Raw genomic sequence first — 18,964 nt, 5'->3', positions numbered from 1 at the left:
TCTGGTCTGTTTTCGCAACCCCTCTGTTTCACATTCTTATTGCAAAAGAAAACGGAGATCTTGTCGATGGGGAGGAAAATATTTATCATAAAATTGTAGTTTCTAATGGTCTTTCATTCATTATTCATATAGCAGATCTACTTTTTATTGAGGAGTTTGTATTTTAGGTCCAGACACCACTAGTACCTGTCTTCATGTGGGATTATCTGCGCCAGATATCCACAATTTTAATTGTCATTTTGATCTTGCCACTGAAGAAACAAGTTGACTTGGCATGTTAGCTAATTTCAATCTTCTTTGCCATGTTTCTTAGGGGTGTCTGTAACAACATTGTATTTACCCTCTATCCCAAGTTTCTTGGGCACCTACAAACTACAGTATGGCCAGTAAGTGAGGCAATAGTATATAACCACATAATGAAATACCCCCCAACGCATAATTTAACTGAGAGACTACCTTTCTGGGATGCACAAGATTTCTTTCCCAACTTAGAGGTCAAGACTGCCAGTAGAATTTTCGAGTAAACAGGCGTACGATGCCTCCCTGCTAGCTGGGGTTATCCTGCTGTTCTGTAAGGCAGTTCTTCCCAGCACCCGTCAAGTTTGACACTGAACGGGAGTCAAGGCCTTGGAGCTGTGGCCTTCGTCTCATATCAGCTTCCAGCTGTGTGCATGTTATTCAAAATCTTCTAGCACTTGCCTCTGTGACTGGTGTGCTGACACACGCTGATTTCACTACTTTGTGCTTCAGCTTCTTTGTCTACGCACTTGTATCATGAGGACTGCTCAGATTAGCTAACATCTTTAAAGGGCGTAAGATTCCCAGATGGAAGATGTAAACAGCTGTGTATAGCATCAGTAGATAGGAAATTTGTGGAACAGATGATGTGTAAGAAAGCCTTGAGATGCTGTTCTTAGTTCAGATACGTGTTTTAAGGTATAGTCTTACAGTTAAAACAGTGAGCTAAGCAGATGCTGAGGGGTGAGTTTTGGAGCAGTGACACTGGTTTAGAGGAGAGGTAAACTCTCCTCTAAAGCGATGAGAGAAGTGGTGCGGGGGCAGTCCAGGAACCATTTCAGCAACAGAAATACTAGATTTGGATATAAATGGAAGTGGGAACGTGGGGATAAATATTAGAAATGCATCGGCATACCTGAGAGCAGAGTTCCTGGAGATGCTGATCAGTTGACTGAAATCCCTGTAAGCTTGATTAAAGTTAGCCTGATTTGTGAGGTTGATGAAGAAATGAGTCTAGAAAGGAGAGGTCCTGTGCAGTAGAAGCACGTACACTGACAATCAAGCGTGGACATCATCTTCTTGGACTTTTACTAGCTATGAAAATCTTTTGCAACAAAATAATTGACGTTTCTTCTGCTAGCTGTAACTTTGTATTAGCCATTTAATTGAACTAGTGAGTTTCTAGTGAGAAACTAGTGAGGTGGGCATTAAGAACTTATGCTATATTGCAAATCCGTGCTGAGACAAGTTTTTGTTTTTCTTTATGAACAAGGCTTCTCTGAGCTAGCGTACAGGCCTTTCATCTGTACTTAGCAGCAAAACAATAAATGACTCAAAAGAATGGCAGCCCATGCTGTCCCTTTGTATTCTCACGTCATTTCAGGATCCTTTTTAGCTGGTACCAGGACCTGCTTCAGAGGTGACTGCAGTTTGAGTTTGATCCGTTGTGAAATATCTCCTGTAACAGATTTGTGCTTCCATGTGTATAGGATGATGACCTCTCTTAAATAGAGAAAAAGATGCTTGCTAGAAAGAAGGAGCAAGTCTTTGGGCATCTTCTAGCATTTGGGCAGTGGCTGTGTAGAACAAAGTTGTAGCTCCCACAGTTTCATACTGTATCTCCAAGGCAGATATATGCAGGCATGTCTGTGAGTCCTCTGAAGTCCTCCAAGTAAATGTTACACATGGCAATTTGTGCATTATAACTTCTGTGTCCTAAGTTGATTCCAGATTTTACTATATAGCCCATGGAAGGGACTAGTCTACAGTCCTTTTTCAGCTATTATTTCCTCTTCCTATACTACATTTTAAATCCCACAACCGTTGTATTGATCAGAATTATAGATTGGTATTGAATTCTTAAAGGAAGTACACAATTAGCCTTTTCCTGGAATTTGGAGACAGGAATTTTAAAAGTTCTATGACTGCTTCTTCTGGCTGTTTGAATAGATGCTTGAATACCTGCTGATCAACTAATTTTCCCTCAGAGTGGAGAAGGAGCAGCATGACAGCCTTTTAACATTCATTGATAGCTTTTCCTGAATGCAGAATTTCAGAACAGGGAACTTATTAGTCGGCAGTGACTGGACGCACAAAACCCAAGTCGGTTGTAAATTTTTTTCCTGCAGTTGTCTGCCTGCCTATTTCTTGTAACTATTCCCAAGCAGTAATTGCCAGAGAAAATGGTTCTCTGTTCAGTTTGAAATATCACAGTACATTTCCCTCATCAAGTGGTTTACGCAGACATGTTTTGGCTTCAGTTTTTATGCACAGTGACAGTGAAAACATTTTATTGACCCCAGAATAGGAAAGATTCTTTTTAGTCCTTTTTAGTCATGTTTACTGTAGTGCAGATGGCTGGAAGCACATTATTTGGGTAAAGATTGCAAGTCAGACTTGTATGCAACCAATCGAAACATTCATTAATTTCTATATTTCAATTTCTCTGAGCTAGTTAATGTAACAGCAGTTAAATAGATTAATTCCACGTGAAATGCTGCAGTGCAGCTTTCACTTTAGCTGCGGACAGCATCAGGTACTTTGGAGATGCTGGAGTTACCGAAACATCCACAGGCAGAAATGTTGACATGATCCCCTAAACAGGATGGTTCTGTTTTCAGACACCAAGGTTGGGACACTGGGAAAAGGGAAGTACAACTTATTGAGTAGCTGTAAACTTTAAACTGTAGCTTTTTTAAATTAGCACTTAAAAGGGAAGCATTAGGATGCCTGATGGAAACATTTGCAAATTAGGGCCAATGGGTACATGCAGTGTTATTTTGTGCTTAAACTAATATAACATATTCTCTTCCATTACAGTTGGGCATAGAATAAAACTATTTTCTGCAGTTAGTTTGAATCACAGAATCATAGAATGGTTGAGGTTGGAAGGGACCTCTGGAGATCATCTAATCCAACCCTCCTGCTCAAGCAGGGTCACCTAGAGCATGTTGCACAGGATCATGTCCAGGGAAGTTTTGAATATCTCTAGAGAAGGAGACTCAACCTCTCTGGGCAACCTGTTCCAGTGCTCTGTCACTCTCACAGAAAACCTTAATTATTTGGTTTATGTTACAACAAATCACCAAGCAGAAAAGTCTGTGTCACCATATGGTGGTAATGCTTGTTGATTCGCACAGAAGAGGGAAAGGCATGTATGGGTACATATAAAAAGTTATTTTGTGTGTAATTTTTTAATATGCAAAGCACAGCATAGCTATCTAAAATAAAAATATATACATGCATTTGTAGGCATTGGTAATACAAGGCTGATAGTCCTCTAAACTGAAGTCTGCAGAAACTCCTGCTCCCAAACCCTCTCTTGTTGAGAATGTCATGTTCCATCTCAGTGACTTTTTTGAGCTTTGTGATGTTGAAGGCCAGCAAGGGTGGTCAAATCTGACTGGTAATGACCCGTGATACATAGTTAACTAGATGCGATGTATATTGAGCCCAAAGCTCATGGTGTTTAGAAGATGTACTTAGCTAAGCCTACAGCTTTGACTTGAAGATGAGAGGTAGATCATCTGCTTTCTTTGGTGGTTTGTTCCATATTTCCATGCCAACAACCGTAACAGAAAATCATGCTGTGTTTTTCTCCTTCCCTTCTCCTGAATTTACGTGGCCACACAACCAAGGGGTCACTACTATAATGCAGCGGGGAATTGCATTGATCTTGTCTTTAAACTCCATTCTAGTTCTCATCTCCAGTTGTCACTTCATTGCAACTTCCTACATCCTTTATTCCTGTATTTACTACACTCCTGCTTTATAGACTGAAGTCTATATAACTTGCAGGCCCAGCCTGTGTTGCTTTGCTTTTGTTGAAAGTAAAACACAGTTTGTCTGAGCTCCGTTTTCCCCAAAAGCAATCTTAGATGCTCAGTGTTTGTGAGGTGGCTGTAGCCTCATTGTTTCTGCACCCCTGCTAAGTTTTGTGTCACCTGAGAATGCAGTTGGCAGTGACTTTCCTGTTTTTCTTTATTCATTTCCAGATGATTATTGAAAATACTGACTAGGGTCTGGCTTAGCACCCTATTCTCCATGGAACAGGTAGAAATGTCTTCATTTGATGATGATTCTCCATTAGCAAGGCCTACTTCAGATCCTGTCAGGGAATGGTTCTTAACCATTGAATGTATTCTATTAATATCACTTGCTCCATTTTAAAATGGAAAAATCTCATAATATTAAGCAGTCACAAATTTATCCTCAGTAAAGTTACTTGCATTGAGAAAATTTATAGCTTTAAAGAAAGAAGTGGGAATGACTTGGTAAGAATTTCTTTTACCTTCCTTCTATAAGATCAGTTATATCTGTGATGAGTTAGTGCACTTTTGCTGTCACTCAGACCTAGGAAGACTCCTTCCACTAATTCAGAGTATTGCTGTCTCATGCCCCTTGCTAGTCATTGAGCACCTTGGAAAACTTACAGGAATTTAGGTCAAAGTCTCCCACAAAGCCTTGATTTGGACCAAACAGTTTTCATTTGTACAAATCTGGACAGATTTACCAGTGTCTCATAAATATCTTGGACACAAAATGAGATTGAAGAAGTATTATTTCTCTTGAACACATCAAATCAAATCCTTGCAGTTTCATATACCTTGGAAAACACACAGGACTTCCTTGAAACTCTTGTGAAATAGAATCTTGTTAATTCATACTGGTAACTGGAAAATATGTTTCTCTCTTCCTACCCACTAATATTTGTGGACTTCTAGGGATAGTAACTAGTAAAAGCAAAGATAGCGAACTGATGCTTTACTGTGCACTGAGCAGCATTTGATCTGGAGGCTGCACTGTAATCTGTGAAGTGTGGTTGTGAGAGGGGTTTGCTGTACAGATAGATCAAAAGAAGCAAGGAAACCAGTGTTCTGTATAGATAGCATCCAAGTAAGTCGTGGATGTATTGGAGAACTTATAAGCCCTTCAAACCCTGAGGCAAAGTTTGGAAAAAGAAATAGAAGGGAACACTTTACCATTACAGGCACAGTAAAGGTAGGAGATTTGGTGAGCTAAAATAGATCACCTCGAAATGACAGGGTGGGAAAGAAGTGGAGGGGGGGAGCATGTTTCCAGCAAGAGTATCCCTTATCCTGGTGTAGCTGTTCTGAGGGGACCTTGCAAGAGTTAGCAAGGAAAGGTTCTGGCGTAGGTAACAGACCCAGGTGGATGTGCCTCCCAGTTTACTGTTTGTTCTGTGTCTTGGGAACTGAATAAATAATGTTTTGAAAGATGCTTTTTTTATATATAGTTACAACAATAAGCTGATTAAAATATTAGGGGGTTGCAGTTTTCATGGGCAACCAGGCCTTTCCCGTTAACCAAACTGGGAACAGGCAAGCAGAAGCTCAGAGCTACAACATGCGTGGTTGCACTGTGGTGTCCCCCCTCAAGAGTTTTGGTTTCTACATCATGTTCGTGTGATACTGGCTTTTTTGAGTTTTGGTTGGTTTTTGTTTTGTCCTGATCATCTATAAACCTCTGTTTCCTTTTGAGTATAGATGCAGCAAAGAACATGAAACATTGCTATTGCTGCCTAGGTCTATGTGCACTTGAAGACTCATCTCAGTCCCCTCTGTTTAGCTCAAAGTAGGATTCCCATCAGCTGCTTATCACCCAGAAGTATTCTTGGTTTTAGCTTCTGCTTGGGGCCCCATGCTCTGCCTTCTAACTGCTAGGAATCCTCCATCCCTCGAACCCGCAGCCGGAGCCACGTTTAGGTCTTCAGGATTATCCAGGCACTCAAGCTGTCAAGGGAAACTTTCTTCTATGTCTTCAGGTTACTCCATGACTGTAACTCTTACTTGTGTTTGGACAGTATAGACCTGACTTTGCAGAGACCCCTGAGGCTACCACAATGTAAATATTTAATAACCACATAGTGAAACCACTGGCAGCCGGTCTCGCCTCAGAGGTGGGCAGAGCCTGGAGAATGAAGTGCCCAGGAGGAATTGGCACGAGTTTCCACCGTGGCTCTTCAGGAACTGTGTGCAAATAAAGTCGGTTGCTGAAGAAAGGGCTCTTCAGCAGCCAGTTTCCTAATCAGAGCATGCTATGTTTTTTTTTGACTTTAGACTGATCTGTTTTGGGTCCCTGATTAATGTCAAGAGCTTTGTAGTATGTATTGAATGCGCTAGCCGTGATATCTGGATTCAAATACTTGCTTTCATAAGTTTTGATATCTGGGTCTGGCAAGTGGGGTAAATGTGAAAATTTCAGACTTTGTTGGTTTCAGTCTGACTTTTGTGCTGTTAGCCCATCTGCTAAGCAGCTAGAAGATAGCTCACAGTTAGTCTGTAAGGAACTGCAGGGCTTCTTCTTCTTGACCTCTCCTTACCTCTAGTGTTAAAGCTACTTGTTTAAAGGAACCACTTCAAAAGTGGCGTTCTCCACAACCTAATCCAGCAAAACCCAAGTATACTTTTTTCTGGCTCACTGTGAAATGCACTCCCACTACTTATTCCCTTCTAGCAAACTTGGCTCAGTTTCAGAACATCACCCTGTGGTCTCTCTGCTCGCACGCCGCTCGCTAACTGGTGACTCGGCAACAGCTTTTGCTGGCACCTGCCGTGGTACGGGAGTAACCAACTGGAACACAGAAAAAGTAGATTGTTGAAGTCCTCCTTTAGACTTTCTTCTGTCTTCCTACCTACAGTAAACTTAGCTAGGCATGCGCAAGACTCAGTCCATTAAAAGGGAAGGCAGGCAGGCAGAAAAGATCAGCTGATTTCTATGGTACTGCTATTTTTCAGTTCAGTTGTTGAGAGAGAAATACCTGTGAAGTCTGAGGTTCAGATTTGTATCCAGAAATTAGGGCATGTTTAAAGCAGAGCCTTGTCCTCCAAATTTGTTGCATCTTTCCTGTTGAATTTTTCTGGTGCAGCTTTTAGGTGGGACTTAGCTGTTGCAAATTTTGAGTCTGATCAATGTCTTTTTCTGGAAGAACTTCTGGGGAAGCACTTATAGTTCCTCTTTATAGCAAAGTTCTGTTTTTTACCTTTTTTTAAAATGTATTTCTCAAATGTTTGTGCAAGATGGTATCTAACTGCTTCCTACATGTGCAGTTGTATTAGGCAACATTTGTGTACAGTCCACTCTTCAGAACTCAGATGTTTTTTTTTCTGAGGCCAGAAAGCAGAACAAGGAGCCAAAACTGTAGATGTGTGTGTGTGGGGGGGGGAGGGGGAAATCAGGAAGCTCAATATGCTCCTTGTTTTTTGGCTTTTTCATTTCATATTCTGTCACCCAATTTTATCCCGTCCAAACTGTTTTTCTTCTTCACTCAGTCTCTTGATGCTTTTTGGGAAATTTCCACAGACCATATTGTTGTATGCCCTCTTGTTTTGTAGGTATGTTAGTGGCACCTGCAATACGTGGGTATAAACAACATTACATTGCTTTGCAGAATTGTAATTTTACTGTTGCAATGATTAGTATCTGAATTAGGCACAAGAAGCAGCTGAAAGTCAGCTCCTGCAAGTAGATATTATCACATTTCTACCAACTGCATGGAAAAGTGTTTTTTTTTTTTTTTTTTATGTGATACCTATTAATCTTTGTTGGGGAGTTTGAATACTGGTGCTAATTTAATTAAAAATAGATATAAAATCCATAGTTTTTTTTCCCCCCTTTGTAAAATTCACATAGGATTGGAGAAACATCAGCTGCATTCAACTCTGTTAGCTTCTTCAGTCAGTTCATTGCTTGCTGAAAGTCTCTCCAGCCTTGTTTGTTTGGAAAAAGTGTCGTGTAACATTGCATCTCTGCAGCCTGGACCATTTCACAGAACAGGGAGGAATAGTGCAGCACCTGAACAAGCACGATTGCACAAACTCACAGGCCGGAAGAACACTTCTTGTTATTTAGCAGTACCTTATCTTGCCTTTTTGCTGTTGTGCTTGAGCCATCCAAATTAATTTCTCCTTTCCTCCTCCCTCCTTTGGGTATAAACCTGAGAAATGTCCATAAGCTCTTCCTGGGTAGTGGGGGTTTACCTGCTGCTGCCCGAGATGGCTGCTGAGGGATTAAGGAATGAGCAACCACCTCTTCGGCAGCGCTGGGGGCATGACTGCAGCCAGGCTGTGAACGAAGCAAACCAAAAAAGCTTGGGAGCTGCCTGCACGAGAGCCCCCGTAGCGTACTGTCTGCCCGAGCCTTGTCGGGGCAGCGTTCCCGGGCCACGCGCCTCTGGCAGGGAGCTCTACTTCAATTCCCACTTCCCAGGCTGGTGCCAGCAGCTTCCCAAGCATTTCCAAAGCAGCACCCAAATGGCTTCTGCTGCCAAAAGCAGGGTGCCTGGAGTTGTGACACAGATCTAGAAATTAGGGCTAGGATATCCTGAGCTAGAAAAGTAAGCTAAGGAATTTGCTCCTGGATCGTGTCTGTATTTCCCTAACTTATGGCCAAAGAGTACTATAAATGCGTATACTGAGGGTGTGTCTGTTACTGGAGATGCACTGTAGAGAATTGACCCATTTTACTATCATTATTTTTTAATGTTTTTACTGATCAGGTGATAACTAATCACACATACACCCCAAAGAAGTTCTGATTGGCAGCCTAGAAATTTGCGTAAGGTCTGAAAGGAGAATTTATAGGAAATGAGCAGATGGTCTACTAGAGAATTTCCCCAGGGGGATGCAGCTATTTAAAAATGGGAGAAACTAAATAGACTGTACAAAATTTGACTGTAAAATTAACTGGCTGGCCAGTAGCTAAGTACTTAACGAAAATGATTCAGCTTGGCCCCTAGCATAAGCATGTAATGAAGTGATGTGTTTTTGAGCTGACACTGCACACATTATTTCAAGTTTCCCCTAATAAGTGCAAATGAATGGAAGATGATTTTTGTTACACTGAGGCTTCTGCTGTATCTCCTCCTTTCACAGTGGCATCATTATTCTTTAGGCATACAGCAGAATGCTACAAAATGCTGTTCATTTAAGATGAAATAGAAAATTGTTCAGATAAAGCCCTTAAATTTCTCAACTGCGCTCATGTTAGCCTCTTAAACATATGGATTGATGTAATGGTTGAATTCCAATTTAAGAACTAGTAATATTGATTTTTTAAAAAAAAATGTTTTATTGTGGAGAATGCAAGACTCAAGACTATTTAACCCTAAAGAGTCAAAAATCGCAAGTCACTACAAATATTCATAAATTCATGTCCTTCTGAAAGAATAACATTCAGAATTGTTTGCCATGTGGCTTTAGACCTTCTGCATTTGTGTTTCCAGTGTTTATCTGAAGTTGTGTTATCTTGAAATGGGGGGGGGAGTGTAAGTGTTGGTACATGAGTTTTTTAAATACAAGATGAGATTTTTAGTGGAAATTGCATGATTTCAGTTGCAAAGGTTTAAAGAAATGCCAAAGTCAAATGCCATGTTAAATGAAAGGATCAATTCAGAAATTAGTTTGTTATTCTTTAAAAATTTAAGAGAAGCGTGCTATTTTTATTTAAGTCTCTCTGAAGGACCCTTTGTAGGGGCAGACAGACTCCAAATTTCTCATGTTGTTTTAAATTTAAATACCCAGTGGAGAGAACTATGAAATAATAATCAGCATTTAATTACTCTCACGCTCATCTGTTTGTGTTCTGATTTTTTTTTTCTCCCAGAAATTTATTCAAGGTGCCTCATGCCATGGGAGCAGTCCTGCGGCCCCTGTGCACACAGGTTCTGTTGATATTTGACTGGTGTAATGCCAGTGCAGAGTGCAATCAAACTGGATTTCTATTCCAGCTTGCTGTGTTTGCAAAATTCTTTGTAATTGTAGTAATACATGTATTGAATTTAGAAACCAACCTTCGTAACCTTTGAGCTAACGTCCTGAAGTCCTAAAAGGAAGAGGGTAAATCTCCACGGGATTACATGGTGAAAAACAGCAGTTCTTCACTGAGCCTGGATATATACTGTCCTGTGTACAAAGCCTTACACACGTGTTTTTATGACAGATGGGCTTCCCCCTCCTACCCCCCCAGTCCGTTTCCGTTAGCCCCGGAGAGTCAGAGCCTCTGAAAAAAAGGCTCAGGACACAATCCTAGTTCTAGTTGTAAGCACAGACATTAACAAAAACAGCTACAAAATTTTGACAATGTGCTTGTATGGGTTCAGTCAAAGCAGAAATTTGATTTGCAAAATGTTTATTAGCACTAGTCCTGCGTGAAACAAAACCAGATCTCACTCTCAGTGTGCAAGAGTGCCAGGCTGGCACAGAGGGAACAATATTTTGTAGATAAATCCAAACACATTTGGTATAGAAATACTGAGGGACAAGTGTTGAACCCTGCAATTCCATCAGTAGAGCTGACCTTGCAGGTAGCTGTGATTACTGCTTGCTGGTGTAGGTGAAATTGTCAGGCGTGCAGAGATGAATAGGCCTTACCTTGTTTAGAAACTGTTGTGCGTAGCATTTGAAATGAATTTCGGTTGTTTAACCTGCTAGCGTTTGTTTGTACTGTAGTATCTTGAGTACCCCGCACGATTATTATTTTTCCCTCTAACAAGGTATATTCCTTTGGCTTCCTGTGCAGAAAAAGATGATCTCTCTGTAAAGTAGCCTTCCCATGTCCTGGCTTACCCTGTGCTTTCATTTACATCATGGTACATAATGTAAGAGACCGGATTTATGCAGAGACGCTGCCTTCTGACTTTGGGCAGCCCTCCATTTCCCTGGAAACTTCTTGGATCCTGGTTTTTAAGTAGTGAAGGAGGAGCTGGAGTAAGATGTTAAGGCCTCAGTTTTTAAATATTAGGAACCTTTGCTTCCTTGAGATTAACCCATAGGATATTTATAAGCGAAGTAGTTTTGTAGTCTGTATGATGGATCTGGTAATATTTTTGTGGATTTGACTTTGCATTGGACTCTTCCTTTTTAAAATTGAGTTTTCATTCAGAGGAATGGAAGGGGAGTTATGCAGAGTGCTTAGAGCAGAAGAACAGACAGCTCTAGTGGATGAGACGAAAGATTCCTGTCATCCAACATGTTGTCTTTGACCATGTCTGGGAGAAGGAATATAAGAAATGAAGTGCATACAGAGTGAGTCTTGCCCCAAGATACCTCCCAGGTTTATGCTACATCATTTTGTGCTAAAACTGCCTCAGTTTAAAAGTGGGAACTAATGAAGGTGAGAAGACAGATCTTGACCTTTCTGAAAAAAGTGCAGTTAAAAGAAGGGGAAATCCTCTTCTGTGGGGAGGCTTTGTGGTGTGTGTAGTGTTCCTAGGTCATAGGGAATTCCAATGAAAGCATGAAAATAACTGCAAAGGTATGAGTAATGTCATCTAGGAAGTCTTAGGGCTGGCTTTGATCCTTGCAGGAGGATCACCCTTAGCAGAGGTGAAAGGAAGTGTCCTGTGATGCCCTCAAAAGTAACAACTGATCATGACTGAGCAGAGGATTGCTCTTTATTGTATTGAACATCCATTTCTTTTTTCTTCCTGTCTGTTGTGTTCACTTGTTATCTCTCATCTTCTGCTGAAGTCAACGGGGGGTGGGACAGGAGAAAGCAGATGTTGTCTCCAAGTTTCTGTATGACCTGAGAGGTTTGTGCCCAAACTCAAGAGCCACATTTGAGGATTTAGGAAGTTGCACATACTCTCTCACTTAAAATAATGCATTAAAGCCACGTTTCCTTTACAGGAAACTAACTCCTTTGAGAGCCTTGGCAGTTGTGTTTGAACGCCAATGTCATGTGGATTGCAGCAGGTAACTGATTAACATATTACAAATAATTTGTTGTGTTTCTAAGTACCAAGTCAAAGCAAAACAATTCTGAGAAATAGAACAGAGTCTGCAAATGGTATGTATCAACATTTGCCTACTGCAGTAATTGCACTTACAAATAAAGGACTTGCAAATCATCCCTGTATTTGTTCACTCTTTGGAAGACTCTCTGAAAGTAAGTGATTTTTGTAGTGGCTTGCAAAATTGTACTGAGATATCAGAATATATTGCCTAAGAGAGGAAGCATATGAATTTATCCCCCATATTCCCCCACCCACTAAATACCCCTAAACAATCTCTTTTCTCTATATACAGTCAACTGAATTTGCAGCTAGAGCAAGCCTTTATTTTACGCCTTCTTTTTTGCTGTATCATTTTTTGGTTTGCTTAATTTTGCTCACTCTGCCACATTCTTTGTCTTCAGTGTTGATTTTTATGGCTTCTCTTGCACTGTAGCCCTTAGGAATTAAAAAAAACCCTCAGTAATAATTACTAAGCAACTGACTGAATTTACTAGTATTGTATAGTCTTGAGGTATGGCTTCGTGCTTATCCTGCTTTCTTTGACTTCTAGCTATATGGATTTTTAGCTTTAAAAAATCAACTCTGTTGGTTTGGCTAATGAATAGAGGAAAGAAAATAGATCTAAAGAGGCATTTTCCTTGCTCCTTGGACACTAGGAGCATTTTTATGCTTCACAGCAGAAGAAGTGCTAGGGATTTGTATATTACAGATTGCTTTTTGGATGGGGGGAAGAAGTGGGCATCAGCTGCACCAAGGAATGCAGCATGTTCATGGGAGTTCTCATGCATTATTCATTATGGGGGCTCCTTTCACTGGGATCAGCTGGAGGAAGTAGTTGGTCTAGTTTGAGCTCCACTAGTATTATACTCACGGGGCTTAAACAAGCCCAGGCAAGTACAGTACCAACTCTTTCTCTTCATCTGCAGGCAAATGTAGGGCAGTCAGCAGCTCTGCTTACACAGCTCCGTCTCTTTAGTCTGGATGACAGGAGTCATGCAACAAGGGGAAGCCACACTAAGGATACACACATGCACTCGTGCTGGAAAATGAAGCTTCAGGTAGGAGAATGCCTTGTCAGCGGAGCATCTGGGCTTATATCTCATTGCAGAGATGCCGTTAAGCCTTGCAGAATAAATATGTACATTAGGGCAGCCGGTCAGGAGGGACTGCTCTAGGGGTTCCTCATTAGAGTACTGCACAGAAGATCCCTTTTTGTGTGATACTTTGTTCAGTTCTAATTAAGAAGCTGTGTTTTTAAGCACCTTTCCTCTGTTTGCACTAACCTGCTGCTGAAGGTGCAGGTGACTAAAAGCAGAGAGACAGCTTGCTGGGATTTTTTTAAGTTTGCTTTTTAACAAAAAAAAATGTATTGGTATTAGCACTTTTGGAGGGGAGGGGGAAAGAGGAGGGTGGTTAACCACAACAGAGATTCTGCTAAAACACAGCTGGGTGTGTGATAAACCTTAAACTCCAATTGTGTCTTTTCAGAGTGTGTCCATTTGAATGGCTGCAGTATTTATTTTCTGAATAAAGATGCTGGTGAAATTGGGGCTTGTGTGCTCAAAAGCTTATCTGAGTTTTCTAATGATACCAGTTGTTCTGAAAAAGCTATATTCCTTCTCTATATAAGCTTTGTGTTCTTAAATCATCCAGGCTCAAGCAACACTGTTAGTTCAGTTTTAGACAAAGAAGAGGATTTTGCAAAACCTTATGGAACAATAACAAAGGATCTTTGTTCTGTTTTTTGAGCATTATTTGCTCTGTAACGTGTGGGTTTGTGCATATGTGAGAAAGGGAGGAATATAAACACATAATCTCATTTGGCAAGAATGCTCTAATGTTATTTGCTTTTTGTGTCTTAAGTGTGTACGCTGTTCCCGGCTGTTAACTGCACTAGTGCGTGTGTGTGTCTTGCCTGTCTGCCTTCCCTGTTTATGGGTTTTGTTTTGGTTTGTTTTTTGAGAGGTAGCTGCTCAAAACCTCAAACTTGAAATAGCAAAGATTAAAAGTCCCTGCTAAACAGTTAGGACAAAATGGTGTGCTTTGATGTGCAGACAACTTGTTTCTTTTAAAAATGGTAGCTTTAAGTCCAATTCAAGCTTTGGTAAATAAGCATTACTGGTGGAAGCAGAAATTGTCGGCTTTATGCGAAATCCCCGAGGAGGAGATTAATGATCACGTGCTTTTGGTGAAGCTTAAATGTATGCTGCCTGCCAGTATGTTGTCTTCTAAGATGACTTGATCGCCCAAATATAATTTGCGTATACATAAGAATGTGGTATTTTAGAGACATCTCTCTCTCTCTTTTTTTTTTTTTCTTTTTGTTAACAATTGGGACTGACTATATTTTGTCAAACACACTGTTAGGCTGTGATTTTGTAGCGGGGGGAAGGAGGGGACACATCAATACTGTTTGGAAGTCCTTTGTAACTTGATACTGACTTAAAAAAATCTTATAACTCCTTTTGACTTTACATGTTAAAGCTCTTGAAATCTGTGTGCTGTATGTACAATGAGAATTCATCTGTTGCCTGCATTTTGCAGATGCTGCAATATTTGTTATAAGATACAGAGATGAGAGTCTAATGGTCTTTTCCACAACAGACTGGGATCTTTTAGTGTTGTTTTGTAGCAGTTTGCTAGCAAAATTTTTGATACCTGGAATTACTAGACTTATTAGGTTTTGTGCACTCAATTTCTTAACTGAAGTTAGCAGAATGAAGAGATGGATTTAGGGTTCTGTGATTTGACCTTTTAGATTTTTTTTTTTTTTTTTTTTTACATTAAAGTGCATTTTACTATTTTAGCACTCAGTTACTCATGGAGTCCAGAGCTGAGCATGTCTAAACATGAGGGTATAGAGAGGGAAGAATTATTTCTGCACTTTTATATTTAGTGCACTGGGCTGATGTGCTTGGAGTTTAAAATATGCTGTTATGGAAGTACCTCTGTATTGTTCTTTTTAAACCATTGACATTCAGGTTTTGCCTGTACCCAGGCCCTCTGCCACCCACTCAGCTGTTTTTTGTAATCAAGTAAGATTTAATACTGTCACTGTAGCAGAGAACAGCAGTTGTAGCTGTATTGGCACAGAAAAGAGCCAAGCACACTTGCTTCTGACCTGAGCCAGTTTGAGCCCCGATGACAGTACCATCTTTGTGCCATCTGAAAGCTCCCAGACATATGCCTATATTGCAGAAATTCCTCGAATCCTTGGTGTAGGCGAGCCATAAGAGACCTGGATGGACTATGACACTGCAGATCATGAAAACTCACTACTGGGTAGAGGAGGGTGCTTTATTCAGCTGTTTGTTATTGTCTAATTGAAATAGACTTGATAGTAAAAAGTAAGGAACGTTCAAATGTGGTCAGGGAAATTCTGGAAGAAAATATCTGCAAAAGTTTCCAAAGATTTGCTCCTTGGTGAGGAAAGATTCAGATAGCACACACAAAGAACTTAAGGCATTATTTAGAGAAGCAGGAAGGTGGGGGATTGTACTGAGCAAAAATGTCAGCTAATAAATGAAGGTGTGGAGGGGAAGTCATGGATCCAGCTTCCACTTATTTCTCTATAGATCATTGTGAAGAGTTGAAATCAAAATAGACTTGGAAGCATGATGCTCTCTGTGTTCAGGTGGGGCTTGGGGAGAAGTCTGAGACTTGGATAATTTTTTTTTCAGGTTTATCCTGATTCTCAGTGTGTTTTTGTAATGGAATGTAAAGGTTCCTAATATGAGTGTCAGAAGTACAATGAATATATTCAGCATTTGGCAGCAGCAAGAAGTGACACAAACTGAAATGAGAATTATGTTTGTTAGCGTTAAAAAAAGTGAATGGAAGAGGTGCCATTAACTAGCTCTGTGTTGTAAAGGTGGCATCTAATTGTAAAAACATTTAAAGGAAATGGTGGCAATTATGATGTCCTTGTGAAAAGGAAAAAAAAGGAGAATGTAATTTAGCTAAAAATGGTGGCCTCTGAATCTGTCAAGCCGTGGAGAAACTTCATTTTTGTCTTTCTCAGCTAACAAGCAATTTGAAAAGTAGATTTATGTTGGGAACAACTGTAGGCTTTTTTTTTTTTCTTTTGTAGTTTTAAAAACACCTGAAGAATAAATTTCAGTTGAAAAGAAAGTTTACAGTAGTGTGAAATGAACATACTTTCAGTTCAGAGTCTTTTGCTACTAGGCTCTGTCCCAGGATGCTTGATGGTGGGCAGTATTCTGAGGCAAAAAGTTATGAGGAGCTAATATTATTGTGGCATTCACGACGCCAGTTTTGTGACCTGCCCTGTGCTCTGTAGCCCCTTCTCGGTGTTAGCTGGGCTCCAGTGATTTTGGCCCTCATCTCTTCCCCAGAGCCATGTGGCACTCTCTGCCTTGCCTCCTTGCCCCAGTGATGAGGAGAGGGGAGGCATCTGCTCTCCGGGCTGTGGGGAACCTGTCCTTTCCCTAGAAGAGCTGGTGCTGCCCCTTGGCAGGGTTAGGGGAGGGAGGCTCTGCCTGTCCTTGGAGAAGCACGGTGTGCCAGGCTGGAGAGCTCTGAACCTCAGTATGGTGGAGAACAGTGCAGGGATCTCATCGTTGCCCTGTGCTTTGGCTTCAGCAGCAGGATGGAGTTCACCACAAGCATGTCCTGGCCCTTGGTGGTAAGTGGGGGGCGATGAGAAGGACAGAGACCATTTTCTCCCACCCATGCTTCCCAAAGCCTCTTATTGACAGGAGCCTTTTACTCTAGGTTCTTGGGAAAGGGTAACCAGATGGGTTCTGCAGAAACAAAGGGCATGGTGAGTGTGTGGCATGACGGTGGTGGGACTAAAGGTCCTGGGTGGAAATAATTTATATAGCGGATATAGCACTTGCTCATGGTTTAGTAGTATTGTAAAACAGAGGACAGGTGAAATGGAGAACATGGAGAACAGCAGTGAGATGTCGATGACTGCTAGAGCCAGGCTTCTGAAGTGGGAATGACTGTACAGTGGGCAGAAATATAAAAGCTCCCATTAGGGAAGTGACTCTGTGCAAGTTTTGGTGAAGAGAGAGGGACGTCAGGCAACGATGTTTACCTCTATGGACTTGACAGAAGCAAGCTGTGATCCAAAAGCTGTGTGAACACGTTAGTGCATAGCTGTTCCCAACCAAGTACAGCTTCTCTCTTGACAAGTCTTAGGCACAGGGCACAGCAGCATGCCATCTTGGCTATACAGCTCTAGTTTAGTCTGGTTTATATGTACATTCACAGTAAGTAACAGCAAATTAACAGGTTGGAGATAAAGTAGTGTTTTGATGTCCTGTGAGCTTTTGTGTACTCTAAATGGTAGTGTGTCATCGCAGTTGTGCAGCATGTTGTGTAGTGTGTCAGCGCAGTTGATCGCCAGTCACATTATTTGCCTTTCAGCAGTGTTAAGAGAACAATCTTGTATGAGGTGACCGTAGACTTGCAAAATATATGAGCTTAAAGCTAACAAAAAGACATTTCAACACCATTTGTAACTGTTGATGTATGGATGTTGCTGACCTTGGGCTTAGATACAAAGTAGTGAAAACAGGTAGGCTAGTTAGGGGCTGCAAGCCTTTCAAAGTGAGAGACCGCCTACGTGTTAAGCTTTGCGGAGAGCTTTAGCCAGTGTACCTTTTCTGTGTTTTGAGAGGAGTCTGTGTGAAGCTAGTGAAGGCTGGCAGCTTGAAAAGCACTGAGAGAATGGAAGTCAGGAAGGAACGGGCAGCAGCTATTGTGGTTTGAGATTTGGGGAATCTGTTCTTGTTATGTCGTCTTGCGCTGGGCAGCAGAGTCCTCTTTTTAGGACCTCCTTGGGTATTTTCATCTAACCAGGTCCCTGTACTACAGGTATCTGAGACACTGGTGACATCTTTTCTTCCTGCTCTTTTCCTAATATGCACTGTTGAGGGTTTTGATACTGTTTTTTGTACTAAGGTCCTAAATTCCATTTCTGGGGAGAGTTGTCTCTTGTACAGCAGTGTAGAGTAATGTTCTCTTGAACCCTTCAAGAAAAAATGCCCATCTCTAAATTTTTATTATTGTAGAGAACTGACTTAAAAGACCCAAACAGTCCCTTATACTCATAGTAATGGCAATGTGCAAAACTATAGGCTTAGGGGATGGTGAAAAAATGGACATGTAATTAGGTGACATCTCTAAAAGCAGGCATATCATCACGTGTATAACGATGCTTCCCCATAAAGCTCTCCCAGCCTCCATCAGTTTGTAGCTCAGGGACTTTTCTGTCTTTATATTTGATAGGCCTCAATAGATTCTTGTTCCACTAATCTATCCAATACCTTTTTGAATGCAAATAAACCTTTAGCATCCCAAACCCCCTGGGACGAAGACTCCCACCCGTAACTATGGATTATGCAAAGAATCATCTCTTTTCATTTGTTCTGAACTCATTTCGTTTGATATTCTCTGGTTCTTTTATTGGAACGATGGTGGGAGATTGTTTCCTAGTCATTTCCTCCAGGACTGTCGTTATTCTCTGCGTGCTCCAGCACACACCACCTCTCACTTACCTCCTTTCCGTTTTGAAGGGCGCCAGTCTGTTTAGTCAGTCCTTGTATGGGTTTCTGTGGGGTTATAACTGCACATAGTATTTAAAACAGCATTCCTGGGTTTATGGAAGGGCACAGTGGTTCTCTGTTTTGTTCTCTATCACTTGCCTAGAAATTCCATGCACTTGGGGGTTTTTGGCCGCTATGGAGCACTGAGCTGATGTTTTTGTAAAATTACTTTTGTAACTTGAAGATTGCATTCCTAAGTACCTGGACTATGCTTTGAATATGTAAAATTGGGGCTGTCACTTCATATTTATCTTGCCTGCATTTCATCTGAAATTTTACTAGCCAGTACAATCAGGTCCTTCACCAGGTCTCCATGGTTAGACCTCGTCTTTGTTAACGATAGGAAGTTATAGAGGAAGGAAATTTTGCCTTGACCTCTTTTTTTTTTTTTTTTTTT

The 18,964-nt window shown here is 41.0% G+C and overlaps 1 protein-coding gene across 6 annotated transcripts in view; it reads left to right on the top strand.

The window, feature by feature from the left end:
• Positions 1-18,964, top strand: part of MARCHF8 (membrane associated ring-CH-type finger 8) — a 102,700-nt gene that overhangs the window by 34,890 nt on the left and 48,846 nt on the right. Inside the window, exon 3 of one of the 6 annotated variants that reach the window (XM_085324778.1) lies at positions 12,919-13,050. The exons of 4 other annotated variants lie outside the window; for them this stretch is intronic. In XM_085324778.1, the coding sequence (XP_085180904.1) occupies positions 12,919-13,050 (132 nt within the window). Of the gene's footprint in view, positions 1-11,881; positions 11,952-12,918; positions 13,051-18,964 lie in introns of those variants that run through there. One more of the 6 variants, XM_085324775.1, reaches the window with a different exon arrangement.

Source organism: Rhea americana, unplaced genomic scaffold (assembly GCF_003343005.1).
Source record: "Rhea americana isolate MKP2758 unplaced genomic scaffold, rheAme1 scaffold_93, whole genome shotgun sequence".
Taxonomy (NCBI): domain Eukaryota; kingdom Metazoa; phylum Chordata; class Aves; order Rheiformes; family Rheidae; genus Rhea; species Rhea americana.
This window is presented reverse-complemented; position numbering and strand designations above follow the sequence as displayed.